We start from the raw sequence: 27,398 nt of genomic DNA, 5'->3' as shown, positions 1-27,398 counted from the left end.
CTATCAGTTCTAAACTGTTCTTCCTATAAAGGTTCAGTAAGGATCATCTCTTATTGATCCAATGTTACAAGAGACTAAAATTTTACTGACATTATTTTTCTAGATCCCTCTGTCAGTTCAAAACTGTTCCCTCTAGAAACCTTTTTTACTCAAGTGTTAGTACGGGATAAAATCTGAAGTAAAAGAACTTTACTGAGCAATTACAAGAATATACATCTTTAGGGGCAAAACTAGATATATATTCACCTTTACTCTGCAAGTATGCGCAATTTATCGGCTTTGCCTGAGAAGAATGGGTGAACAACGAGAAGAGTAACCAAACTTCGACCAGAAAAACTCGATGCATCTTTATCACGTTATATCTGGTTAGGTATATCTGAGTCAGAAAACAAAGAAGTATGCAATTTGTACACCTATGGTATAAAGCATGATGTAATCATTAAACACCTATGGTAATGTGTGGTATTGTACGTATCCGCGCCGGAATTACCTGAAAAGTGAAAATATCAATAGTGGTCCTGCCTTTGAGGTGTCCTAGAAAATAATTTCAATAAATGTTCAGCGCCACTAGCAACGCCATACGTTGAATTTAGTAAATATAAATGAAGAATACGAGTATAATAAACATTAATTTAAGCTCACCGGTAATTTGTTGCTCTGCGATGATGGTCAACGATGTGTTATTTATTTTACTCATGCAATATCCAGACAATATCATTCAACAGCATGGAATGGAAGGTGTATAATCTGATTTTTAATAAGGAGTAATTAAAGAAACGTGATATTTTAAGACATTCAAACTGTGGGATATTCACAATCGCAAGTTCGCAACGTATCTTTTCGTGATAGGAGGTTACTTATTGCACAAAATTCTTTGAAACCATGAATTACATATTGTGTTTCGTTCGAATATTATTGTTTTGCGCCAATTATTATGATAATAACTCTAGCAGAAGTTTCTCTCAGCACGGAAGCTCAAGCGGCTTTAGTAAAATAAACATCTTAAATGAAAAACAATATGATGGAATTTCAATTCTTTTTAATTCTAAGGCGATGATCGTCAGGAAATAGCTGATTAATCTATTAGGAAATTTCGTAACTGCTCGTCCGAGTTTATCAAAACAAGCGTTTCATTCTTAGAAATATGGTTCGGCATATATGAAATACAAAAGAAGAAAACATAGTAACATAATACGTAAACAGCTTATTTTATAGACGACAATTTTATAGACGACAATTGGTTTTTAAAAAAATAAAAATCGAAAGTTTGAAATTCTTTCTTATCGGCAATAATTGACGTGAATCTAAATACAGTTGGCGTATTATTTAATTGTCAGATTAACTGTAGTGACCGCATGTTTTCCCGGACGTATCTAAATCAAAGAGCCTTCTTTGAATCATGGAATATTCCAGTTTCTCTGTACCAAATAGCTATGGATATACCTGTTCTCCTGCTTAGAATATTCAAGCTTTTGTAGTTGGTTTTCCAATAGGGATAATTGTGACATTGCTGATGCGAAGATGTCGTCATGTACTCATATCGTTATTTATTGGGAAAAAAACAATTACTTTTTACAAAGGGTAAGGTCAAGTGGAGGAGACAGGATTTCAAGCTTGCAATTTTAATCCTCGTAAATCTATTCCTTTATAAGGTTTCAGGGGGTCTGGGCTGGGATTGAAACCAGGATTATACCTTCTGTATTTCAAACATTATTATATTTATATATTTATAAACTTCAGTTAAATCTACTTGTCAATTACATTCTTTAGCAATTTAACAGCAGCGTTACAGATTGACACATAGTATAGTTATAACTATAATAAACTAACTAGACTCTATTCTACAAACAATAAAAACTTACAAAATAAACTTTCTTTAGAAAAAGGTCTGTGTTCATTTCCAGACTTCTAGCATTTATCTTCCTCCGTTGTATGGTCCATGTTAGCAGATTTTGTATCTGTGGATATTAAATTAGACGTTTTGATAAACATGTTGCTTAATTCCAACCTCTAACACATATTTAGTATATTGCTGCTGCAATGCCATTTTTTCTTGATGAGGAAAGGGGGGGGAGGCTGTGAATCAATAGCAAGTAGCTCTGTATCTCAACCCATTGAGGCAGGGATGGGAAAGAAGCACCGTCTGTAAGTAATGAAAATGACTTATATTTTTACCCGGTGTTTCCTCTAGTCCATAACATTCGTCAGTAGGACTGAGTTGCGAATAAGTTGGTTTTGACATTGAACCGGCGATGTTTTCATATGATAGACACTCCAGACTAGGTAGCTAATGTTACAAAGAAAAGAAGTTAGCAAAGGCTTAACACGCGGTGAATCTAGAAATTTAGTTTAGGGTTTGTCATCCTTCACGGTTTACTGAATCAAGAAGAGATGTTCTTTCCTTGGAGTCAGAGTCTGCGTTTGTATAATAAGAACATTAACTACCTGCACAGGAGCGTGTGTACTTGATACTTGTTGAAACCTAAAATTATACGGGATAACATGCAGACTAACATTTCATCCGAATTTCATCATTCTAAGACATTTGCCATCCTGCTGCTGTAACTCACCTGATTTTTTTCTGTTTGAGATAAATTATCCCACAAAGACAAATTACAATAACTACGGAGAATAAAACACCCAGTGAAATTGCAAGAGTTTTAGAGTGCGAGGTTTTTGATTCGGAACCTATAAGAATAAACGTCTTCATTTTAATTGTCCTAAACAAGAGCAGTTTTGTTGATACCATCAATGTTTGGCTCAAAAATTTTCAAAAAACGAATGCCGATCAGACTGCGGAAATCAAAGAGTTTGTTATACGTTGATTTCGCACTTGCCTTCTGTCTTTAAAATTTCTATAGCCATTTCTTTGCTAAACCTGCTACATAATTCCCTGCCATTGCACATTCTCACCCGAACGACATATTCTTTATCAACGAAAATCTCGGTGAGGTTTCCCTCTTCAGCAAGACTCCCAAAAATCGTCTTGTTGTTCCATTTTTGTACAGAGAAATTTCCGTTTGTTTTTTGCTGCCATTGGATGACGAATACCCGAGGAAGACCATTCCATTTGTTCTTTGGAGGCAACTAAAAATAGACAAAGAAAGCTGAAATCACAAAATTGATCGAGTTCTTTACAGAATTCTGACCACCAGACGGTTGGTAAGGCAATAAACTGTCTCGTGCATGGTTTAAATGTGCTTAATCTACCTGAAAATGACCTATGGTCGAAGTTCCTGTGTAAAAAAAACGTCTTACCTTCCACCGTACTGCTCCAGCCCGGGTCCTGCCACGTACGATGACGTCACACAAACTGCATATTAATATAGGAGGACTGGATGGCACTAGAACAAAAAATGATATCATTCAATTGCTGAGCTGACATCCATGCAGTAATCACTGCGCAAGTGTCAGAAATAACCAACCGTCTTCAAGAGTCCTCCCGGTGAACGGTCCAGTTGGACCGTGGGAAAGGTCAGCTTCATAGCGACAACCCAGGCGAGGACGAAATGTGACGGCAAAGAAGTATTGCTTCGAGTAGGGGAGAAGATTGCGAACAACAATTGATTGTGGACTTTGTTCTGGATATGAAACCTCTATGGACTAAAAAGGATAAGATATTTTATTGCGGTGCCTGGCCTTCAGAGCTTTCAACGACATTCTTTTTTTGTTGAAGCTCAAATGATAAATTTTAAAAAAGGATACCTTGTTTTTTGGATTTGAGTCGCCATGATAGAGAAAAAACAAACAGTAAGAAAATTTTCTGCAAAAGTGTGGTTCTAGTTTCCAGGTCACACGCAAAGACGTTGATGATAACGCAGCGACATCGATATCTGATATTTTATTTGGAATATCTAAGAAGAATAAGATTCATTCGATTGTCAAAATCCTCTATTATCATTTTACGGGGAAACGTAACGGCGTTCTTTAAGTCAGTATTTTACAAGTTCCGTTGAGAGCATAGGTCTCAATCGGCAATTCTTTAGCTACTAAGATAATTGCAATGAAATAACTGCATGTAGGACAACACACCCCTCCCTCCCCTCCCCCCAACTACAAAGTTTTTATAAACAAAGACATACTTTCAAGTGATGGTTGAAAATAAATAATATTTTCAGGTCTTCCACTTGATCCTCTCACCCTCACTTGAACGTTATAGCTTTGATCCTTTGCAATTGCGCATGTCAGAAACTCGCAACTAAACAAATTGTTTATGTCTTTCTTAATCGTGCATGTTGATCTCGTCCAGTTTGGCTGTGATCCATCTAATCTGTAAAATACGCTGAATTGCGATGATTCCAATGAGCAGGTTTGTGGTTGCCTCCAATGTACAGTTGTGTTGAAGTTTAAAACACGTAAAGCATTTGAAGTGTTGTATACAACAGGATCTAATAATAAAGAGTTTGGGTTTGTTACTACCAGTACTTATTTAATGGTATAAGACTTAGGTTTTAGGTTTAGTTTAATGATATTAGATGCATTAAAGTATTATAAAGTAGTAAGATACTATCTTATACCACGGTTTTAGGAAAGACAATTTACATTTACTTACTTTGGGAAGCCAGGGGGCGCAAAATAAAAGGTCCGGTTGTCCAAAGAATGGCGATCGTGCTGAAGCAAAGATGTTCTTTATGGACAGCAAGATAAAAGAAATAAATCGCACAAGAATCCAGACCAGACAAAAACGTTGAATTCATTTTTTGTGACGAAACAATAAGAGACTAGAGAAAACCAAATAAAAAAGATGCTTCAGGTTGACAAAATATTCCACCAAAAATTCCGTGTTTCGGTCATTTTCGTCCGAATTTACCTCATTTTTTGCCGCTCTTTCTTTGTGATATAGAAATTTCATGCAGTATTTTGATTTGGCGCAAAAATTTTTCGGAAGTCTCCAACTAATTTTTGTTAACTTTGAAGAATTCCTTGTGACATTCACATCATTAATTGGAGACGGGATATCTAGAGGAAATATGAAATCGTTAGTATATCTTACTGTTCGACATAGAGGTCTCCTTCGAGAGGTCCAGTATGGATCATTTCTTATTGGTCCAGTGTTACTACAGGAGGAAATCTAAACTAAGCTACCTTTATTTATAATGGATAGCTCTATCAGTTCTAAACTGTTCCTCCTAGTCATTGAGGTCCAGTAAGGATGATCTTGTGCAGGAGAAGTGCTGATCTCTGTTTTTAGGCTACTGAGCTTTTCCAAAACAAACTGTACACACTTACTTGTCTCAACTGGGTTGAACACAGAACATTGCGTAACAAAGCCCTCTGCTGAATTCGTATCAGCCTTTACGCGTACGTCGTAATACTCTTCTCTTGCTGTCGCGCATGTCAATAATCCACAGCTCATCTTGCCGCTGTCGTTATGCCATTGCGGGCTTGGGCAAGGCACAGAAGTCCAATTTTCGCTGTAATCATAATTATACTGCAGAGAATACTTTACTGTTGTATCATTATGCGAATATTTTGATGACCAGTAGATTGTTGTGTTCATGTTATTCGTTACTATATCCGTGATCTTGCAGGAGCTGCAGTTTTTACCATCACAAGAATAAGCTTGAAGAAAGAGAAGTGGTATCGTAATATTATACACAAGACTTTGTGCTGTGACAAACAATACATGCGGTGAACTGCGTCATAGCTTCAAACCTCATGGTGATCAGCCGAGCAGCCGAAGCATTGCAGGCCAGGCCAGGCGAGATGGGTCTAAATCACATGCTGGGTCTCTATCAATATCAGTAAAAAATTCCCCTATGGCTATCACACGGAAACTTTGGTGCAGGAATATAATTATTTAGCTTACGGTTGTTGCCTTAAGGATCATAGTTTGGATGCTAAACTCATATCGTATCTCTAATTACCATTAAATGCGCGCGTACATATTCCGCATGCGGTCATCAATCTTCCGGCATCGCCTAAAATCTTTCCAAATTCAAGGATTATTTCTTATTTTGAACATTATTTACTGTTTATATTTACGATGAACGTTTTCAAAACAAAACAAATAGGCTGTTCCCGTCCGCCGTTTTCAAGCGAATAACTATCGAACGTATAAGACTTATTCAAGTTCTGATTGACAATGAACAAAATAATTGCAAAAAACACATTTTTGTTCACATAAAGTGCTATTTTAGTTTGGTTTACGGATGGACAAAGAAAAGATACACTGGTTTCCGACAATTAACGCATATAAATTCTAGTACAACGCAGACTTTTTTTGTTATTTTATTGCATGAGCCCGACGCAACTGGATGATGATTGCGGAAGACTTTGAAATTGTAAATTGAAATGTCGAACCAAATTAGTGGGTAAACAGAATAAAATTCGACATACGTAAAGAAGACTTACTTGTTCTCTCCGTCCTGCAGAAACAAAACGTAGTTTTGCTGGAAAACAACAGAAATACATAGTTTATGAATAATAACAAGGGACGAGGCATATTGTTCGCAAAAACATCGAGATTTGCTCAATAATATAGCTACATGCTGTGATAGCATTCTAGAATTTCGTTTGTTCACGGCCGCTAATGTTTTCAACACCAGCAGGTTTTCCTAAAGCGTACCTGCCTGAACGCTTTCGTTAACTAAAACAACATGTGAAAGTTTCTGCTTTGCATATTGGTCGGATGACACAAAGAGATTGAAAAAGGTCGACCCATAAAACGCTCTTCGGTGAAATACCATAAGAACAACATCGTTGTCTATAAGTAATTTACTTGTAGGTACACTACATAAGTATTTAATACTGGAATAAATTTCTGCAATAAATTTTTGCAGTATTAAATACTTACGTGGTGTACCTACAAGCTAAATTACTTATCGACTGTCACAATGCAAACATACAAGAATATTATAACATCGTTGTCGTTGATATATCACGAAAGATACTGAAGTAAGTAAAAAAATATGGTTTTCTTTATTCTATATCACAATATATATTATTTAACAATTTGATTTTAGAGATCTAAATACATTTCCCAGAATTACCAAGAAGTATTGTGGTCTGTCGTGTTGTCAAGCGTAAAAAATAGCAAAGTTTTTTTGAAGAAAATCCTCTTGCCAGTCAAATGATGGTGGGACTGTCCTATGATAATCAAATATCATTGATCTAACTTTGAATGACGTCTCGAGAGTTTTGGAGGCAACAAGTGGTAAAAACAAGTCACCTCAGAAACAGCTCTTGTTCTGTGGTCAGGTATAGTGTAACAATCGCAACTAAGATCAACTCATAGTAATTAACTAATAGTAATTTTTAGGATCAAGTTTATCCAACAACGAACTTCATGTCTCTTATTACAATCTTTAATTCTCAACTGAAAATATCTCGGAACTATCTTCCAAAAGCTGGACTATTTCATCTCCCTTCGAGAATATATTATGATTCGACTGTTCTGTGCTTCTCCGGTAATGAATGCCAAAATCATTGACCTGTTCTTGTTTTTGTCTTCTTGCCAGTACCGAAGTCACGATAAATACAATTATCGTCAAAACTATGATCACGAAAATGGCTTCTACAAACACGTCAGCGCCCTTGTGATTCATCAAAGTTCCAACAACCAATGGTATTGTCATTTCACCGAACGAGGCACCCACGACTAAGACTGACGCAGTTCTTCCAGAAATATGCATGAAACTTTCTGCCCAGGTCATTGTTGAGGGAAAAACTGCAGCCATACTAAGGCCCAGTAGACTAGCACCAACCCATAACCAAACATGAACAAACCTGGCCAAAAATACTAAGATAGACGCACCGATTGTACATCCTACCAAATCCATGATTAAAATACGATAAGCTCTAACATACAATGACAATGGTATGCTTAAAAACCTTCCAGCACAAAAACTACCCCAAAAAGTTGAAGTCAGATAAGCAGCGAGTCTTTTTGACTTCAAAATACCATGTGCATAGGAATAGCTGAAAATGAGACCACCAATAGCAACTTCAAGTCCAACATACAACAATAGAAATAGAAAGAGCAAGACAAGTGTAAAACCTCGGTATGCACGTAGGTCGCTAGTGGGCGCTTGTTCTCTTGCCTGAGCTCGCCCCTGTTGACTACGGCCATTGTCTCGGAAGGCTGCTCCAACAAAAGTTATTATAGGCATGACAAAAAACAACATTGATATGATATAAGGATATTGTAGTGAGCCATTGATGTCTTGGCTGTTGCTTTTCAAGTAGTCACTATCATTTTTTCCCTGGGTGAAGTTGGGATATAATGTGATGTTAGGGGATGTGAGATTGGTCATGTTCTGCTGAGGGCTTACAGCTGATGCTGCCGTCGTTAGGAAGGGTCCAACAAGTAATGGAGAGATGAATGCGCCAAGGCCAAACATTGCATGTAGTCCCTGCATTTGAGCATCAGAATTCTTGCCATATAGATTGAGTATTAATACATTTCCACCTGAAACACATTATGAGGAAGGTAAAGAAGAATCCATACTGGTAAGATAAATAACTGTAGTAAATAACTGTAAAATATTCTCCATCTCTTAAATGCATTTAAATACAATCTCATCAGTACTGGTGTCTAAAAAAATATACTAATAGACCAGAAATATCTGGTATACCCAACCTTACCTGTGTCAAGAGATCCAAGAGCTAATCCTTGGCATACAACTGTTATGATTAGAACAAAAAATGACCTAGTCAGTGGTATAATGACCAAACAAATTGATGCAATAAAACATGATCCTGCCAACACTAGGTAACAATTCCATTTATCAATAAGCCATCCAGCTATGACTGATCCTAGAAGATATCCAATTGAACGAAATGTGAAAATCCATGACATGCTCTGAAATGAGGTATCTACTTGATCTTTTAGATCCAATAAACTTGGACCAAGCATTGCTACAGCTATACCCTATAAAATAAAACATTTATAAATGTCATTATTGTAGGCTAAAGCATCTGCTTTTGGGCACAGCTAGGATGTCTAAAGTTGGTGCCATATACCAATTTTATCGGTAATATTGCATAGAGGTATCACTTTCAGCTGTGCTGTGCCAATAAATTGTGTATAGTGTAAACAGTGCTTAAAAATCTTTCACACTATTCTTCCCCTGACAGCATAGAAAAGAAATGTTTTCAAAAAGGAATGAAATCTTTGAAATTATATTGTGGTTGGAAAGAAACAGGGGCCACACTCAGAAGTGACATTTCACCAATAAAGATTACTTTTTGAAAAGTTGTTTGTGCCAAAAATCATCACTGAAGTTGTTTGATTGCCTGGCTGTCATTCCGGAGAAGTCACATGATTGCGAGGATAATTTTTAAATACTTTTACAATAGAACTCCCATTATTAAACAAAAACATTTTACAACATGTATGAAACGTACCAAGGCGAAAAACGAAACAAACAGTCCAAATGCAATGCATAATCGTGATCTCGCACTTCTGGGTTTGTCACCCAAGATAATAGAGTCCCCATTACTTGACAAGTCGTACACATTAGATCCTGTTGAGCTTGTCTGCGCATTTCCTCCACTTAAATCTATTTCTTGCAGACTGGATTCTTCGTCATTGGATCTTACATTGCCTTTGTTTCTTTTCTTGCTGTTGTTCGCCCCAGCTGGGCCATTTATAGGGAAAGAATTATTGATGAACTCGACAAGGTCGTCTTCCGACTCATCTGAACGCAGAATTTCGGGCAAGACTTCTGATGATTTTTTTTGCCTTTTATATTTGGCTACTTTATGCATTTATAATGTTTGGAGGACTCCGCGATTATTCTGTAGCGATATTTTAACCAAAATATATACATAAACAAAGAAAACGTTGTTCAAATCGTGAATTTCTGTTTTTTAATCGACCATCAAAATTAAACTTCACATGCGATAAATAATTATGACGTATTTCCGTTAACTTCCCAAATTTCAATCATTCAAAAGATCTGATTATGGTACCATCAGGGTACCATGATAGTCATGGTACTTGACCAGAGTAATCAGGGTTGAATATACTGGTTTATGGTTTACTCTTGAAGAGTAGCGATTGGATACAGCAAAATGCTTTTGATTGATATGAATGAGAATTGTCAGAAAAATTATTATGATTTATGTAGGTTTTTGGCATCAGGTTTTCTTGTGAAGACAAAGTGAAAGATATGGACAGAACAAAACTGAACAGACAAATTGGAGACTAAAAAATTATATTAAAACTAAAGCTATAAGCAGATACGTGATGTTCAATATAAAAAAAAACTTTAAATATAATCGACTTGCATCAACACTTGGTTCTAAAAGAAAGATATTTTTAAATGTTATTTTATTTTGAAATTTGAGGTTAATATTGAAAGAATAACTAACCATTAGCAGCTGTCAGACTTGCTGAGCTTGTCCTGGCCCAGCAGCTGGAGAAATAAATTTTATTATGTTGTGAGTGAAGACTTTGGAATTATTGGTAACCACCAGTCACTATTGGACTACTTACCTCCAGGTGGCATTCGATATGGTGGTGGAGCATTTCGACCATCAGTGCGATCATCATCATCATCAGCAAGTCTAAATTAGCGTTATTAACTTTACTAAGCATGGAAACTGTTCCATTACATCTAGACCTAAACAGTTCTTCTTTGAAATGAAAAACTAGGTAACAGGAGGTATAAAAACTATTGAAACAGCATTGCAAATTATAGTCCAGTATTGCTAACCTGACATATTCACCATGGGCATGCGGTGGCCGTGAAGGGTCTTCAGAACCAGGGTGGGGAGGGCTATCTTTTTCTCTTGGTTTTGACAGTTCACGCAGACGCAAGGTTGATCTTTGTATATTGTGATGGTGCGTCAGTTTCAAACTAGGAACAATAAAAGACAAAGATAGTCACTGCGTGGCTATTACTTTGCGAATCATTCAAACTGTTGCGAATCATTTACTGTTGTTCTTCTGGAAAGATTAGGTTTCCATTTATTATTGACTCCGACTTTGAAAACAACCGCTCTACGTAATGGTAGCAACTTACTTTGGCGTTTGCTCATCTCGTTTTTTCCTGTATGAAAGAAAACATTAAGCTTAGAATTACTCTTAGACTCTCAGATCTTGATTGTTCAATGACAGATAGTTTTCATTGCAATCGCATTAAAATTGAATGTACCTTCCTTCACGGCCAAAGCACATGACGAGACTGAGAATAAGGACAAAAATAATAATTATGATTATCGGGATGATCACTATCAGGATAAAATCAATATCGAAGTCTCTCGCATCTTCATCGAAAACTGGCGGAGAATAACTGACTGCTTTGATTATTCTATCAGGAGGCAAGAGTGCTTGTTGTTCAGCTTTCGGTGATTTCATTTGACGTAAATCAACCTACAAAAAAGATAGCGATTAGAAAAATTTAACAACCTCTTTATTTATGGGTGTACCCAGAATAACCTAACTGTTTTAACCAGCACTAAGACAAAGCTTTTCGTTCCACAGGAAAGGATCGTCTCTCATTCATTGTTACTTTGCTCTTTTTTGCGCCAATTTCAAAACTAAAAGATAAAAGTTTACTGACCCATTTAAAGCGAGACCAATTGATTTCATAGCCCATGTCCTTGAAGTAGTCATGACTTGGTTCTTTTCCAGGTTGTAGCACACTACTGTTAGCTTCAGGCCACATCTTAGAACTACCAACACGCACAATTACCCTGTGATGACAACAGAATAAATTGCAATGATTAATGATTATGAAGTATTGCAAAAAAATCTGGATTTAGAATCTTAATACGTACACCCATAGGTACATACCCTTCATGGTCGTTAGAATCAGGTAAAGGAAATCGTCCACCATGACCAATTGCCGAGATAACCATTGTTGATCCGAGGTCATCCGGTGACCAATATTTCTTTACAATATCAGTAATATTTTTGTACTCATCTTTATCCAAAAATTCATCCAAATTCTTGTTTTTTATAAAGAATTCAGCTTGGAACACTGGAAAATCTTAATATTTTAAAAATAATATTTTGTTAATGAATTTTAAAGATCAGGGCCATATGCAGTTGCAATTTCTGGAGAGAAGAAGTAGATATATGTTGATTTTTAACTATGTACATAGGAAATAGGTTGACCTTTCATATTTTATATATATACATATGTGTTGTGCTCACCATTATCAGCATTGATGTTTACATCTTGTACAGTCCTGATAACTGTATAATTATCCTTATCCCAGCCTATAATCTGTTTTAATAATAATGAACTAATATTTAGTGCATCTGCATCAACTAGAATCGCAAGTTTCAGTATGCTACTGGAAAGTGTGGAAATTATTATGAGCAAACTATTAAATAAAGGTTTTCAAAAGCAAGCCTCTTCAAATTAAGGGTAAAGTTACTGCTCAGACCAATTGCAACGGGTAAGAAAAGAAAAGAAACACTTACTTCAAGTTTAGTACTTTCATCCCACTTTCCCGGGGCACCATAAAGAAATGGCTTCGAACTTGCTCTCCTTTGTTCCAGCAAAAGCCAGGAGGGTAGTTCAGGGTAATCTAGCTCAGTTGTGAAGTTAAATGAAACCTCACGTTCTAGATAAACATATTTTCAAAATATAAATATTGTCAGCAGAAGGATACCGCAGTAATTAGATTGATAGAAATTTACATACCTGGTAAATCACTGTATGGAGAAAACTTCTTTTTGTCAAGTGCATATTTCATAAAGTAACCTCTCTGAAGCACTGGCAGGAAATTACTCATAAAAATATCTGCACTTGCGAAGGTAACTAAAACTAAAATGAACACATCATGTCTTATTTTTCTTGATACAACCTATGGGGTATGATTAAGATTATCTTGCTGTATCAAACAATGTTCATTTTACACTATTGTATAATCCTTATTTATCATAGGTGGTATATTTCACTTAGTTACCGCCATTAAGAATGATTGAATATTAAAACAGGATAAAAACAATATTGTGATATTGTATTAAAACAGTGATATCATATTGGAAGCACATTAGCAATGGAAGCCAGTAACAAAATTACTGTATATCCTATTATCTGATTCTTAAACAGGAAAACACAATATAAATACCTAAAAGAAATATTCATACCTCTTAAAAATATGCTTAAATACATCAAGAAAAGCCAGTTTTAGTACTAAAATCCAATTTTTTATTTAGAACTGTAATATGTCACATTAAAGTATTCTAAAGTATGTCAAAATGTATCAAAACTATTCCAAAATGTAGCAAGTGTGGGAACTAAGTAATTAGAATCTTTTGCATGAGTAAAGAATCTTTTTGTGGGAAATAGAACCTTTCTTGCAGAATAAAGTTGAATGGAACGTTCAGCGTGAGAAAAATAGTTCGTACAAATATTTGGGTAGTGAATAAAATTAAATGGGTTAGATGTCAAGTTGATAGTACCGAGGAATGTTTTAACACGCATGAAAGATTCAACATAGTCTGCCGGCTAATAATGAATTAATTTGAAATGTTTTCCCGAGATATAGGGCAAATTTAGATTTATAAGGCTAGAAATAAGATCCCTTATATAATTAAGAAGTATAGATTACAGTAAAAGAAAAGAAATGTTCGACAGTTTATAGTTTATAGGCAAATAGCTAGTCACTATTAATAGGGCGTAAAATTCTATAACACCACATTACAAAAAATATTTACCTGATAATACGACGAAAAACTGTACGGTGAATTCATTCCGGGCCATTGTTGGAGAATAAACGTCTTTCTTATGATCAAATGTTTCAATAGAAAGCAAGTTCTTCAAAGACCAGAGCGTAAGAACAGAATGATCACGAACACACACTTGCAATATCTGATATTCTCAAAATCTGTTTTGTTTATCACCATAATCGCGCCTGCATTTTTTGTGCACGCGTGGAGCGGGGAGAGCTCCGGGGGGGGGACGCGGGGGCGAGCAAAAGACTACGGGTGAAGATGAACAAAGATAAAACTAGATAAATAAAACGTTTAGGCGTTTAATCTTGTAATTTCCAAGCGTGTTTCTTTTTAGGCATTTTCTATGCATATACTTGTTAGAGACCGCCCCCCGAGACGAGGAAAAGCTTAAATAGTTTAATTTATCTTCCCCCTTCAAGGCTTGCCATTTTAGCTGATTCGTCTATTCGCTAGTTATATAAATTATGTCGTCATTCTATGAGAAACACCGCACAATGAAAAATTCAAAATTTTCATGTTATATTATTACAAGCGATTTATCCTTTGTACAATTTCTTCGGGGTTTTTACATGTAATTTACTGACCATTCGATCAGCTGGACCACACCCAAATGAAGAGCTCTCAGGTCCCCTTGACACTTGATCGACCCCATGTCAAGTATCTGCACTATTAACAACTAAGAAATAACTGTCCTCTCACTCGCCCTCTGCACAATTAAAATGCACTGAGCATTTGTTTACGAGCCTTTGTATCATTTGTCGTATTTACCGTTCAGATCTCTCAAAGAGAAATACTTGAGTATCTCTTGATTTATCGTTTTGCAAACATTTTTGCATGAGAAAAGAAATGAGAACACTCGAAAAATGTGAATTTGAGCATCTTTTCTTTTCCGACGATAAACACTACCGTCCCATACGAACCGATGGCTATGTCAAAAGTCAAAAAACTCGTATATTGACTGGGACTGATCGTTCACAGCTTCGCGGGATTTACTGAAACTAGCTAACTGAGCTACGCCAAAGACTCCAATTCCAGAAATGTTTTACGATGATGTCCCGAGGCTAGGCCGAGGACTCACTTGCGTAACTCCCGCTCGTTGGCGACACAGCGGCCTGGCCATTTTCTTCATAGATGGGCATTTTATTCGTGCAAGGAATACTGCTCGAGACTGACGTCACACCCTCACTACAGACACTGTCTTTTCTTAAATGAAAGTTATTCCTCGCTCCGGGTCCCTCTATAACCACTCCGTCCGTTGTTTCCGTCTCAGAGCCGTGTGTGTCTCGTTTAACAAACCTCACCACCTGAAGCATGGATTAGAAAAAAGAAATCAGTCCAACGTCTATCACAACGAGAAACTCTGGATAGTTCTCTTTTTAGTTAGGACTGCAAACATGAAAATTTTTATACCTGGTTCAAAAATAAGTTTAAGTGCAGCATCTACTCGTTACGAAGTACACCAAAGCTTATAACTTTACGGTTTTACCATTGTCAATAAATTAGGTCAGTTTTTTAAACATAAATGCTCGCGCTTCATAAACATTGCTTTAAAACAGAAACTAACAGTACGTTTAGATCGATCTTTATGTTGAAGAAGTTAGAACTCATAAGATTAAAAGTTAAGATTACAGAAAATGATAAAAGTTTAACACGGTATATTTAAAATATTTATTGTTTAAATACCCTTGCGTATCCATTTGGCGTCAAATCAATGCCAAGTATCAATCTCTTACCCTTTATTAAATAATATAAAATTTATATTTTAAATTTCAGCTTCAGTGATGAATTGGAAGGTTTATCTCATTTCTTTATGCATAGGAATTTAAAAATATTCATTTTTACCTTCGGGAGAAATATCAAGAAAAGTGTACCAAGCGACGGGAATATAATGCAGATTGCGGTAATTCCATAGCTCTCCTTATAATAACTTTCATTCAATATTACACCCAGCAATCCACCAAGCACACTCATCACACCACAATTGTACACACATACTCCAATCATTCGGGAATCGTTGAGATGTTCAAATTGAACATTTCTTGTCTCGTAGGCAAGAAACAAACCATAGAGTAATAAGATACCCTTTATAACATAGATTGTAGTCACCCATTTGTCTTGATTGGGAGAATGACACGTGTACAATACTGGTAGAAGGACAGAATTAGGATCATCTGGATCAACCTAAATATGATCATTATTATATGTATTCAAACTTTCATTTCAGAAAATCCCGATTAATTGAAAATGCATGGTGTCAAAATGAACAAAAGAAATTTGTTTGGTAATTTGTTCCAACCTCTTTCGGCATGCTGTGCATTTTGACCACCATAGGATCAATAAATTGCCAAAGTAATATGATGAAGATATCAAGTGCAACAATTAGCACAACCATACCAATAAGACTAATGTTGCTGAGTCTCTCGATCTAGAAACACAAAAAATGAATCTTAAAATAAGTGAGATGTATCAGCATGATGAGAGACAGTCATACAACTTTCCACAGTCTATTTATTCATGATAACTTAGGAACTGTAAACTACTCTTTTACAGCGGCATAAGAACCATACTCTCTTGGCTTTTCACAGGAGAGTTAAAGCAACCTGTTCAACTAATTTATTTCATCGATCAATTCAATTCAGTTCGCTCGTTACGCTAAGTAAAAATATATATTTGTGCCAATGTATTAAACCCAAATTCAAACATACCGAATATTTAAGCTTTCTGTTTGTGAATATTTTGTATACTCTCCAGGTTTTCACAAACATTGAACCAAATGACAGAGAAAAGCCAATACAAAGAATCCAGGTGCGCAGCTGAAAATGATTTAGAAATTACTTTATAGTTTTTCTTCACCATAAAAGCTCACCTCCCGTGAAATAATCATGATATTTTCCATGCACCCACCACGTAAACCACTTCCTCACAATTGCCAACCACCCCATGATTTTCATACCATGCAGAGTGGCGACTGTGTAAAAGGATGTATAGGGTTTACCTTGCACATCAACAAGAATTTATCTTTATCCCCCAGTTCGACAGGAAACCCAAAGAATGCAACAGTTGATAGACACATCATTATACCAACGATTATAATATTGTTAAACAACGGAGCAGATTTTCTGATATATCTGAAAATAATGAATACGAGTAATTGAAACGCCTGGTTTCAGTTGAAGTGTGGTTGGTACAGCTAACATTACGGTACTCAAGGAATTTAATCGTTTAATTTACACAGCCACCAGTAGTTTGAAGAAATATGGGGATGAATAAATAAGCTATATCATCTGGCAATTCCTATTCTTATTAGTGTCAAATTATCTGCCATTCTTCAAGGCGTATTTTGTAGGCGTTATTTACCTCTCATTTCTATGATAAATGTTGAAAATCAGAACACCAATTGCCAAGATAATTCCAAGACCAGCTACCAGACACAACGGAAGGTAAAGTGGAATCGGAATGTTAAGAATAGCAGTTCTTTCTAGTGATCTATCACTTGGTACATGGCCATCTGACAAAAAAACAAACATGATAGAAATATATTCATTTTATCAACATTGATATCTCCGTTTTTACAATACCCGACCGTTAGCATTCTTGTTGTTCTTGCGAAAGATTTCCTGGAAGAACTAAATATAAATCATACCTATCCACAAATATTCATCGTCCTTGATCACATCCAGTTTTCCTGTAGTACCTTGATAACTACCAACTTTGTGACTCTTTTTATCTGAATTAGATGAAGATAATATTGGATCCGAAGGTTAAAAAAGGAACCTTTTTCAGTCTTATGCATTGACAATGAAAATACTTAAAAAATAACACAAAATCCATTACCTCTTATTTGAAACAAAGTTAGCACGCCAATCCTTCCTCTTGGCTGATTGAGTTTTACTTTACCCTGTAAAGAAGTGGAGAAAGCGATTGAGGACTCAAATCAAAACAAAGTTGGATTTCGTTCAGAGAACTGAACTTAGTAAAATTACCGTGATTCCTTCAAATTCTATATTATGAGCAGTTTTCGTCAAAATCCCAATCGATCCCAAACCTGAAGCAGGCATCTTTTCCAACGAGATATTAAGTTTTTTCAGTTCAGGTATAGATTTGTTTAGAGTCAGAGCCATGTTCCATATTGTATCAAAAATATAACCATGGCCTTCAAACGATGATATAAAAGTCTTTTCGTTTCTCAAGCGATGCTTCTCAATGTAGTCTATGTACTCTTCGGCAGTCTAGAAACAAATGCACGTAAAGAAAAGGCGAAAATCAACTGCTTGTAAATTAATCATCATGCCCACCCTCAAAAAACTACTTTATTCCCCCGTTGACTACTACAATCATTATACAATCGCTTACCAAGCCAGATTCCGTTTTCTTGTCATCGTTTCGAAACTCTTGCTGGTAGAAATGGAACATTCTCTCACTGACCAACTTAAAATCACTTTCCGAGCATTCTCTATTCAGTCCTGTGGTAGTTATTTCAGACCGAATCCATTTATCTACTGATTCTACTTGAGGATGGACAATCCACACATAGTTCTTGCCAAACATACCCAATTTGAACGCCTGAAAAGACAAAAAAGTAAATACATTGAAACATATAGATTCATTTACAACTTCCTCAGTTATCACAGGAGGAAATCCTCCGGCGTAATCACCCTCTCTAGAGTTCGGCTCAGGAAATGATCATTTTTCTGAAGGAACTATTACCTGGCAAAAAATGCGGTAGGCACGAACATGGGTGAACTGAGCAAAGTATATCTTTATATCTGCTGCCTGTAAAAGGAATAAGATGTATTTGGAATCATCTATAGTGTGTGATCAGATGAACAAAGATGCGTCAATGTCCACAAATCCTTCATTTTCTATGCATTCACAAGAGTCAGAGATTTCATTTGATTCAAAATTTCTGACCTTCAATCTTTCTAAACGTTCTCTGATTTCCGCATCTGATGTTTTATGTTCAGATGCTCCTGCGTCAACACTTTCAACCCCAGCCACTGTAATATTGTGAGCTCGTAACTTCTCCATCAAATTCTCTGTGATCTAAAATAATGCAGAGAATATTATCGCAGCTGAACGAAAATACCAAAAATAGTACTGTGTTATCCAGTATACTCTGTTTTGGAAATGAATGACGATGGCCTGGTGGCTGGTATGACTTATAAATTTTTCTACATAATCTTAGATCTGCATGCTACAATACGAATTTAGAGATTTTCGTGGCAATTGTCACTATGCATAGATTTAAAGGAAATATCCGCTACCTTATTAAATATACCATCTTCTTCATGATGGTCATAAAGAATTCCAGCTCTTTTCCATCCAAATCTTTTCATTAACGCTGCATGGCCTTCACTGAACATTGACGTACCAGGAAAAGTTCGAACCAGAAATGGAAAATCATGATGGCTGTCCAAAATAGGTGAAGTTGCTCCATAAGTATACTAAAAATGATAAATTATTTGATTTTTATATTGTCGTGATTGAGAAGTTGGTATGCCGTTAAATAGTTTAGTATGGCATATGGTGGAACTGTATAGTTTTGAATGGTATAGAATGCCGTTAGGTTCTTGACTAATTTGATTTAAAACATACATACTTGTAAGATGTAAAAGAAGGTTATAGAACGTGCAGTTGCTATTGACGTTTTTGAAAAACTTGGTCCGATAATTGCAGGGGGAAGTGAATGTCCACCTTCACATTTGCTAGCGTCTATAATCTTATGCATAACGTGGAGAGCTTTCGCTATATTTCCCTAAGAAAAGAAAATTTAGGACATTGTTACATTCTTTTGCACTAGATATGCTGGATGAGGGTATTCAGTAAAAACTCACAATCGTGTCGTGTATTTCTGGCACAAGGTGATAATCTTTCAAGATGTCAGTTCGTTTATTTATCAATTCAAACGCATATCTAGCAGCCACTCCGTACGCATAACGATCCGAATTAAAGTTCATCAAAGGAGCAAGGACTGGTATAGTAACATTTTTCTTGACACAGAGCGATGAACGAGCTAGGAATGTCAGTAAAAACAGACCGAACGCCAGGTAAAAGCTTTTACGTCGCGTCATCTATAATAAACAGAATAACATGAAATGAAGGCTTGTTCCATCCTATAGAGAAATATTCACATGTAGTTGATATTATATTTCTTTTATTTCTTTCGAGAAAGCATGTCAACCCGAGTAAGATGGGAATTCTCATTCCAAAGACGAAAAAAACAAACAAAAAACTTCTTATTTAAAACCACAGATACATGATAATCGTAAATCACTTCAACCTTGCGGTTTGGTGGAGAATAGTCGATACAGATGCTGTAATGATTTTTAAGAATAAAAAATCATTTATCACTAATCTTTACTCCGTTGACTATATTAAACTAACCCATCAAACTTGCCTACCAACTGACCCATATACAAACTGACATATAGGCGATATAAGGCTATAACTTTAGCTATAAAGTGTTTGAACAAATTGTGCTACATGAATATACAGCTATACCTTTACATATACTTATAATCATGATGCATTACATAAGTTATATCTACTGTCTATGATAGTATATAGCTACATTATTTTTAAACTAGGTTTTTATGCACTAACCAAGATAGTATTACATGCAGGCAATATATCGCTCTTAACAAAAATTACTCAGTTAAACCACTGTATTGTATTCAAATATAAACATGCATATCACAAATCTTACTTCAAAGAAAAAACCTTCTTTCCTTGCTGACCACTCAACACCGTTAATATGTAGTTCGTCCCAGGAAACATTAAGATTTCAATAAAACCCTCGCTTTCTTCAGCCAAAATATATTTTGACAACTGACAATAACACAACAAGTGAGGTATAGGCTGCATAAATATGTTTTCATTAAGATTTTATTTTCGACAGGTATTGCACGCATTCAATAATATTATGCTAGGAATGTACACTAACATGCACAGAGGATGAAACAGGTGTTTCGAAGTGTTAGCCAAAAATATTTTATGCGTTTATATATTAGAATATGAAAGTTGAATAGAATAAAACAACGCCAATGGTGCTCCAATGCTATTTTTAAAAACCTACCCCAACATGATACGAAAGATCACTTCTTTATTTCATTTTTTATTTACGGATGAATACCTAATTATAGCGAGACAATTTGACACCAAAATATATAAACATGTTTTAATGTTTTCCCCGAGTGTTAAACAAACGAACTTTTCGTATTATTGGACAAACAATTATTTATCTAAAAAATAATCGCTATATAACTAAACATGATGTGGTTCGATTATAAACTACGATTACTCTTAGATATGCCCTTTGCCGAACCGCTAAAGGTGCAACTTCTATAGCAACTATTTTGAAAGTGTTTTGTTTCCGTTATGTATTGTATAATTCATCCAAGAGGATTCACTGATTGATAAAATTCAGCTAAAGCACTTGTCAATACTTGTCAATCAAACTGCGTATGCATTTAAAGTGATGAATTAATCGAGTCATATAAAATTTAGGCTCGCGGGCAATTCAGGTTCTCTCCAGTCTCATGCACTGCCCGTATTGAAAATTGATATATCGTGGTTGGTAGAACTTAATATTACAAGCACACAGCTTTACGTATAAATTACCGAAGATTATTCAGTTTTATGGGCATTACCTCGCTTCGTGTCCGGTATGAATTGATCCTAAACACTAAAGCCATGCATTATTGAAAAGCCTGCTCTTAAAAGCATACCTTACGTTAACAGGACACTTTTTTATTCTTTTTAAAGGTCGACTAAAACAGATTCCCGTTGTTATATGTTCTTATTTTATTTCTGGTAAATAAATTCCAAGAAAATTATGAATCTAGTATAAGCTGATTTAGAGCAATTTAATTTTCTTTGGCATAAAGATAAATCATTTTCCGTGTACGCCATTAATAATCTTACCTTAATAATGCTCAATTTTAGACGCCAATATATTTTTCATTTACACTTTCTATACCCAATTGTAATTTTTTAATTAAAAATCGAGTTCTCGTGCGATACTTTAACTGTTGCATGAACCAGCCCAAACCATGATTTATTTTTGAATCAAAGTTTAATTTGTAGCCAAAATTAATCACGTTCTAAATTTAATATTTTTTGAACACAGAGCTGGCCCAAAGCAGCTGTCGTGACGTTGTTGTGGTACATTACATATGCATGGCCAAAGTTATACGAGCATTAGCCCCGATATAGCTTTAGGCAATTTATTTATCTCAGCTGTATGTCAAAGACTTTTGATTTTAAATAATGTACGCCTTCTTTGCGTCTGTCAAGATATGGAAGCTAATCCTCGTGAGGAAATTGAAATTTTTAAAAAAGATGTTTTAATCAACACATTTCCTCCCTCATGACTTGAGTCTAATCCAGAATGTTTTTACTTTATAGTTTCTAGAATTCAAATATTTTATCTTATTTGCATGCATATATAGAATGTCTAGATGAGCATTAAGACATTAAGTTTCATCTATTTTAAGCAAACAACATGCATAAGCGGACTTTCCTATATATAGAAACTGGTAACCTGGTCATCCGCACCAGGACCTGCTCAATAATTTCAAATAAGAATATATTTAGCATCTTATTTTTTCTATTTTCATTCAGCCAATAATAGCATTCCCAATGTAACGTTCTAGCGTCATGCATAACATTAAACGTCTAGTTTTTTGTGCAGGTTTGTGCCAGAGCTCACCGCCGCTGGCACGGCATGCATGGGGTTTGTGTAAACGCAACAATCAGCACAAATATTTAATCCGCGAAAGATAATCTTGTAGCGTATAAAACTGTGGGGCGAAGCGATATCTGAGCGAACGATAAAAAGATAAAATCGCCTGACTTTCTTAAAGTGACAAGACGTCTTGGTTATGTTTTTGACGGCACCCACATGCATGTTGAAAGATTAATGGAAGAGTTTCCCATACTATCCCAATTTCATCACTTCTTCCATTTCTTCTTTATTCTATATGTCTTACATTCACGCGTCATGCAGTTGATAGCAATCACAGAAAAGCCGGTTTTTGTATGTATATCAGTATTTATATCTTGAACGTTTTAATAGAACTGATAAGAATTTTTTTAGATTGTTTTAGTTCGAATCTGAACCAACCACGCACAGGAAAGAGTTACACCTTTTAAGCAAACCATTGATGGCTTTATGCCGAGAAGGTGAGACAAGTAATTTGAACAAAATTTTAAGCACTACTGCAATCGTTCAACGAAAATATCGACAGCAAACGTTTGGTAATTTGACGTACGTTTCAAAACACCAATCAATAATTGGCTGGAAGAATCACGTCAGTGGTTTTAAGATATTTACTTACCTGGAAAATTTGAAATATTTTTACGCTGAATGAACGTTGTAAAAGCTCTCCAATAAAACTTACAAACTGCGTCGGAAACAAATAAAATGACTATAGACAACGCAATGCTCAATGTATGCACATCGAAGAAGAATTCTGGATCAAAAATTTACCTTAAACAGTATTAATGTATCCTGTATTCCTCCCATTTTCTTTCTCTGTGAGTGTACAGTCCGCAATATAAAATCCAAAGGATTTGGGACCTCAGAATGAATGAATATTATATCTAGCTGACATGCACTTAAGTTCTTGTAAGAATTAACATGCAGCTGGGAACGATAATCTAACAATTAAATTTCTGTCTGTAAGTGGCTATTAATAATTCCATCGTCCGTAATTGCGCGACCAGTTTGCTGAATTTTAATTTGTATTATTGGCGAGTAAACTGGGGATAAGAAGTAGCGGGGAGCCCCTAGTGTCCTATGAAGAATAGCCATATATATACCCCAATCACCCTCATATTAAGATCTCCCTCATCCATAGTGTGCAGGAGACGTCACCGTTATCCTCCATGTTTGATCTTCAATGCCTTCAAGGCTCGTGACGCGACAATTGACTTAAAACGCAAGCCGAGATTTACTTTTAGAGTGCATTTAAAAAAATAAATTCAGGAAATTTGAGTTATTATGTTTTTCTATTGGCTTACATATGACGTTCGACTGTGAGACGTCTGCATTTAAAGAGGATTATATAAGAAAATGACAATAAAACCGAGCCGAAACCTAAACATGCTTCCAGCCAGATTTCACCACACACATGCAAGAGAATTAAGAGTGCTTCCAAAAGACTTTACTTGTATGTTTTATATCAATGTCTGGATAGTGTGACAATGTCTCATTCTTAATACAGTCGTTAACGAGGAAAAAATAAGCTGACAGTAACTTAATTGGCTTTTCTTCTTCTTTAGAGGTAGATTATGGACTGAAGACGTTCATATAACGGATAAAACTGCAATAATTCTGATTTATAAAAAACGTTACTTGGGTAACGTTATGAGCAGGTAAACAAATGCCACATCTTCACAACTTGTGTGTGTGGGTTGACACATACTAACTCTTCTAGTTCTGACAAAGGCTCTTATCTCGAAACGTCGAGAAGTGCTTTAAAGTTTGTCTATTTTAGGTAGTATGGTTCTACCACACTTGATGCATGCTTTCCACATAGCTTCAGGCGCAAAATTGAGCAGGCGAAACACATTGCGAATAACTGATTCTTTTATATAAAAAATGCCTGTTGTATATGCATGCAGCATTTTTCTGTCTTTATATTTAGTCTAATTATATTGTCGTAATTATGGGCATTTTTGCGCGCAATAAACACATCTCTCGCGCAAAACGTCTTCACACACTCTGAAAGTAGCATTTTCAAAGACAAAAACCAGGAAGCAAAGATGTCTTTTGTTGAAAACATTTTAATTGCAACATTAATGTAAATAATTGCAGCCATTAAGAACGAGAGTTGACTTAAGAAAGAAAGCATTTAGTAATTGCTACAGATGTAGTCACGCAATGAAAATATTATGAACCCAGGGCAGATTTGGGATAAGGATTGATTATACGTAATACTAGCTGAGGTTTATACTCAAACGACGGATATTTCACGTCAATATTTGCCATGCATTTGGTGTGCTTGCGGTGTAACTGCTGTTATACTGATTGTCGCTGAATAGTTCCACTGTAAAATTTGCTATTTTTTTTCGGTAAAAAAAAGAAGATCATAAACAAATCGAACCTGTCCGTCTCTCAGTTTATTCGGCGGCACTATACCAAGTCAAAAATATATATTCGTTCAGTGCTTTTTCGCTGAGCAGCAACTGTAATGCAGGACAATAACGTCAAATTTTTAAAACTTATAATTTCTTAACGTTGTTTAAAGACACTCGGTTGTAACTAACTTTGAGATGATTCATACCCGGCCCAGTCTCTTATTATTATTAAAACCTGATTTATACTTTTGAACAATGTCAAGCCATTAGAAAACTAATATGAACTATCACAATGCGCGTGTTTTTTAACTCAAAAAAAACAACCACTCGAAATGAAAACAGGTCAAGCCTAAGAGAGCATTTGACAAATCAGATGAAGACTTGGCACGAATCTCCTTTTAAATAACAAATTACAGAAGAAAACTTCAGTTAAATACGAAGCCGGATTAACTTTGATTCACAATAATAACCCACACAAATTCTTTCATACAATCGTACGTGGAAAACAATAAAAGATTTCTAACTTTACAATATCGATTTCGAGAGATATTAAGTTTACTTACGTTTACTCGTTGAAGGGCGACTTTCCAAGTATAAAAATGCCAAAAAATCCTAAATATCGATTATAATCGAAGACACAAAGCTAAACAATAAAAAAATATTTCCATTTAATTATATGAATGAACACTAAATCAATATCTCTGCCCTAATAGAGGCACTTCGCTTCTAGGGAAATGCGCCTGGGTGCACATGCAGTAAGTGGGAGGATATATATAGAACTAACATTAATTAACATTTGGAATGTTATTCATTTGTTTATCGAATAATTAATACTGTGCATGCTGGTGTTAACCATATTTTGATTGTCAAAGATTATCTGCAATCTACTACTTTAGTCCTGTGTATGTGACGCTTTATATTTGCCCAAACAGTAATTGCAGGTTAATGACGGAAAACGACCCGAAAACTACGAGGGATTAAAAGTCTGCAGCTCGTTGTCATTCCAGTTATACTTTGAGGTCCTCTCACGAGTTCCTCTGCGTCATAGCATAGTCATAGCCATGATCTCTGGTAAAGAGGAACTGGTATTGCATTAATTGCTCAATCAGTTCCGAACTAATTCTTCTAAAGGTCCACTAGGGACCTCTATAATCCAGTGTGACTACAGAATGCAAGGGGTCACCAAGACTAAAATAACTTCATACTTTTATTACAGGATAACTCTATCAGTTCTTAACTGTTCTTCCTACGTACGAGATACCGAAAGGATCACCTCTGATACAGGAAGAAGGCTATCTCAACTGATTTACACTGAATAGCTTTATCACTTCTCGACTGTTCCTCATGGAAGGCCAGGAAGTTGAAACTTAGTCGCTGAATATTTCGAAAGATTTTGCCCAGCATGATTAAAATATCTTGATTGATGGCATGCCAACCTGGTGTTTGCTTAACGGAAAATACATAACTGAAAGGTGTCGCTACTGTTCATGCTGTAGTGTACTAGCCAAAGTTTACTTTTGAGGAAAAACAACGGCTATAGCCCAGTAATTAGTATCATTTAGCAAGTAAACAAGTTCAAGCAAACAGTTGCAACTATATTAAGAACTTTGGAAAACTTGGTACAACTATATTGTCCTTGCCAAAAGTTTTATCGCTTTAAGAAGGCAAAGCGGAAATATTGAGTAGACGCAAAGAAACCTAACTTTACCATGGCATAACTCTTTCTCAAGCAAAGGTCTCCAGTATATCATTTCGTATAGCTTTGCTTGAATCAAAATCAACCGATCGAGAAACGAGCATTAAACATTCCGTTAGTGGATTGTTGATTCAGACATGACAAAGAACTCAGCCAGCTTATTTTACAACTATGGTCTTTGCTTCCAGAGCTTTTATACACATTTACAAAACTAGCTATATATACATTACCTCAACACACACTTTTAGAAATGTCCTCGAGTTTCAGATATAAATTAAAGCCATCATCCAACTGCGACTGGAGGCGTTCTATCAGGTCTTGGGAATAGTGACGTATTTAATAGATGCTTTGTAATACAGACAATATTTTTTATGTAAATAGATTTAACCCAACCCTCTTAGATTTCGACTTTTTTTAGTTTTTACCCCCCATCAATGTGTTGTAATTAAATACAAGAGGTGATAAGTCGTCGCTATGTTTTGATATCAAAATTAGAGTACAGCTTAGTTTATTAACAAAGAAACATTAAAAAAAAAATTATTTTCCATAACGGAAAAAGTGTAAGAGTTCTTAGCAACGAGACATGCTCTTTGTTTGCGAGTTCCGTTGTTTTAACATGTTGTTAGAAATCTGAATAATTTCAAAAAGCCAGCGTGTACTACGCCCAGAGGTAATCGCTGAAAGGTACACTAGGTACACACTACCAAGTTCTCTTCGCATGTTTACGATGTAATGTGGCCACCCAGGGTAGAGTTATTTATTGTTTTAAGGAAGCATTATAGATTTCAAGGAGCCAATTAACTGACCCTCCAGTATTTTCAGACCTAGTTTAAACATAGTTTTAACCTGCTGATCCTACTTAATGTACCCAAGTACTTAGTCTCTCATCTCTGTCTCTGTTAAGAAACATTTCACATACAACTGAGATACCATAAAATATCCAGGCTATTTTCATGATATCCACCACCAGTATATGTAGAA

At 35.6% G+C, this 27,398-nt stretch overlaps 4 protein-coding genes across 9 annotated transcripts; all 4 read right to left on the bottom strand.

Moving 5' to 3' along the window:
- Nucleotides 1–292: 292 nt before the first annotated feature.
- LOC114523101 lies at nucleotides 293–6,552 on the bottom strand. Of its 2 annotated transcripts, XM_028543940.1 has the most exons (14): nucleotides 6,355–6,552; nucleotides 5,230–5,562; nucleotides 4,811–4,959; nucleotides 4,553–4,721; nucleotides 4,083–4,388; nucleotides 3,706–3,854; nucleotides 3,426–3,603; nucleotides 3,259–3,344; nucleotides 2,838–3,087; nucleotides 2,571–2,688; nucleotides 2,446–2,482; nucleotides 2,176–2,287; nucleotides 1,863–1,958; nucleotides 293–376 (listed from the first exon to the last, which is right to left on the bottom strand). In XM_028543940.1, exons 1-13 carry the CDS (start codon nucleotides 6,443–6,445, stop codon nucleotides 1,909–1,911), a joined length of 2,028 nt encoding a protein of 675 aa, XP_028399741.1. In that variant the 5' UTR covers nucleotides 6,446–6,552; the 3' UTR covers nucleotides 293–376; nucleotides 1,863–1,908. The 2 variants fall into 2 exon arrangements, with proteins under 2 accessions (XP_028399741.1, XP_028399740.1); XM_028543939.1 differs by lacking the exon at nucleotides 293–376 and having other exon boundaries at nucleotides 1,785–1,958.
- Nucleotides 6,553–6,929: 377 nt separating this feature from the next.
- On the bottom strand, nucleotides 6,930–10,051 carry LOC114523156 (sodium-dependent glucose transporter 1A-like). Its single transcript, XM_028544016.1, has 3 exons — nucleotides 9,349–10,051; nucleotides 8,587–8,872; nucleotides 6,930–8,410 (listed from the first exon to the last, which is right to left on the bottom strand). Exons 1-3 carry the CDS (start codon nucleotides 9,709–9,711, stop codon nucleotides 7,308–7,310), a joined length of 1,752 nt encoding a protein of 583 aa, XP_028399817.1. The 5' UTR covers nucleotides 9,712–10,051; the 3' UTR covers nucleotides 6,930–7,307.
- Nucleotides 10,052–10,143: 92 nt separating this feature from the next.
- On the bottom strand, nucleotides 10,144–13,787 carry LOC114523157 (epsilon-sarcoglycan-like). Its single transcript, XM_028544017.1, has 12 exons — nucleotides 13,622–13,787; nucleotides 12,603–12,725; nucleotides 12,380–12,522; nucleotides 12,107–12,179; nucleotides 11,744–11,939; nucleotides 11,511–11,643; nucleotides 11,103–11,320; nucleotides 10,971–10,997; nucleotides 10,662–10,805; nucleotides 10,442–10,512; nucleotides 10,318–10,361; nucleotides 10,144–10,247 (listed from the first exon to the last, which is right to left on the bottom strand). Exons 1-11 carry the CDS (start codon nucleotides 13,665–13,667, stop codon nucleotides 10,330–10,332), a joined length of 1,206 nt encoding a protein of 401 aa, XP_028399818.1. The 5' UTR covers nucleotides 13,668–13,787; the 3' UTR covers nucleotides 10,144–10,247; nucleotides 10,318–10,329.
- A 371-nt stretch (nucleotides 13,788–14,158) lies between these two features.
- On the bottom strand, nucleotides 14,159–26,727 carry LOC114523119 (gamma-aminobutyric acid type B receptor subunit 2-like). Of its 5 annotated transcripts, XM_028543963.1 has the most exons (18): nucleotides 26,648–26,727; nucleotides 25,285–25,364; nucleotides 19,474–19,710; nucleotides 19,239–19,394; nucleotides 18,904–19,083; nucleotides 18,551–18,682; nucleotides 18,347–18,412; nucleotides 17,993–18,202; nucleotides 17,623–17,868; nucleotides 17,474–17,537; nucleotides 17,283–17,366; nucleotides 16,997–17,147; nucleotides 16,635–16,767; nucleotides 16,345–16,452; nucleotides 15,936–16,064; nucleotides 15,482–15,820; nucleotides 15,323–15,373; nucleotides 14,159–14,943 (listed from the first exon to the last, which is right to left on the bottom strand). In XM_028543963.1, the coding sequence occupies exons 3-18, from the start codon at nucleotides 19,708–19,710 to the stop codon at nucleotides 14,701–14,703; spliced, it is 2,529 nt and encodes an 842-aa protein (XP_028399764.1). In that variant the 5' UTR covers nucleotides 25,285–25,364; nucleotides 26,648–26,727; the 3' UTR covers nucleotides 14,159–14,700. The 5 variants fall into 5 exon arrangements, with proteins under 5 accessions (XP_028399764.1, XP_028399763.1, XP_028399767.1 ...); XM_028543962.1 differs by lacking the exons at nucleotides 25,285–25,364; nucleotides 26,648–26,727 and adding an exon at nucleotides 23,130–25,274; XM_028543966.1 differs by lacking the exons at nucleotides 25,285–25,364; nucleotides 26,648–26,727 and adding an exon at nucleotides 22,978–23,065.
- Nucleotides 26,728–27,398: the final 671 nt, after the last annotated feature.

Source organism: Dendronephthya gigantea, unplaced genomic scaffold (assembly GCF_004324835.1).
Source record: "Dendronephthya gigantea isolate DGI-Jeju-01 unplaced genomic scaffold, DenGig_1.0 000026F, whole genome shotgun sequence".
In the NCBI taxonomy this organism is placed as follows: Eukaryota; Metazoa; Cnidaria; class Anthozoa; order Malacalcyonacea; family Nephtheidae; genus Dendronephthya; species Dendronephthya gigantea.
Note: the sequence above shows the minus strand (reverse complement) of the source record. Positions and strands in the feature narration are given on the sequence as shown.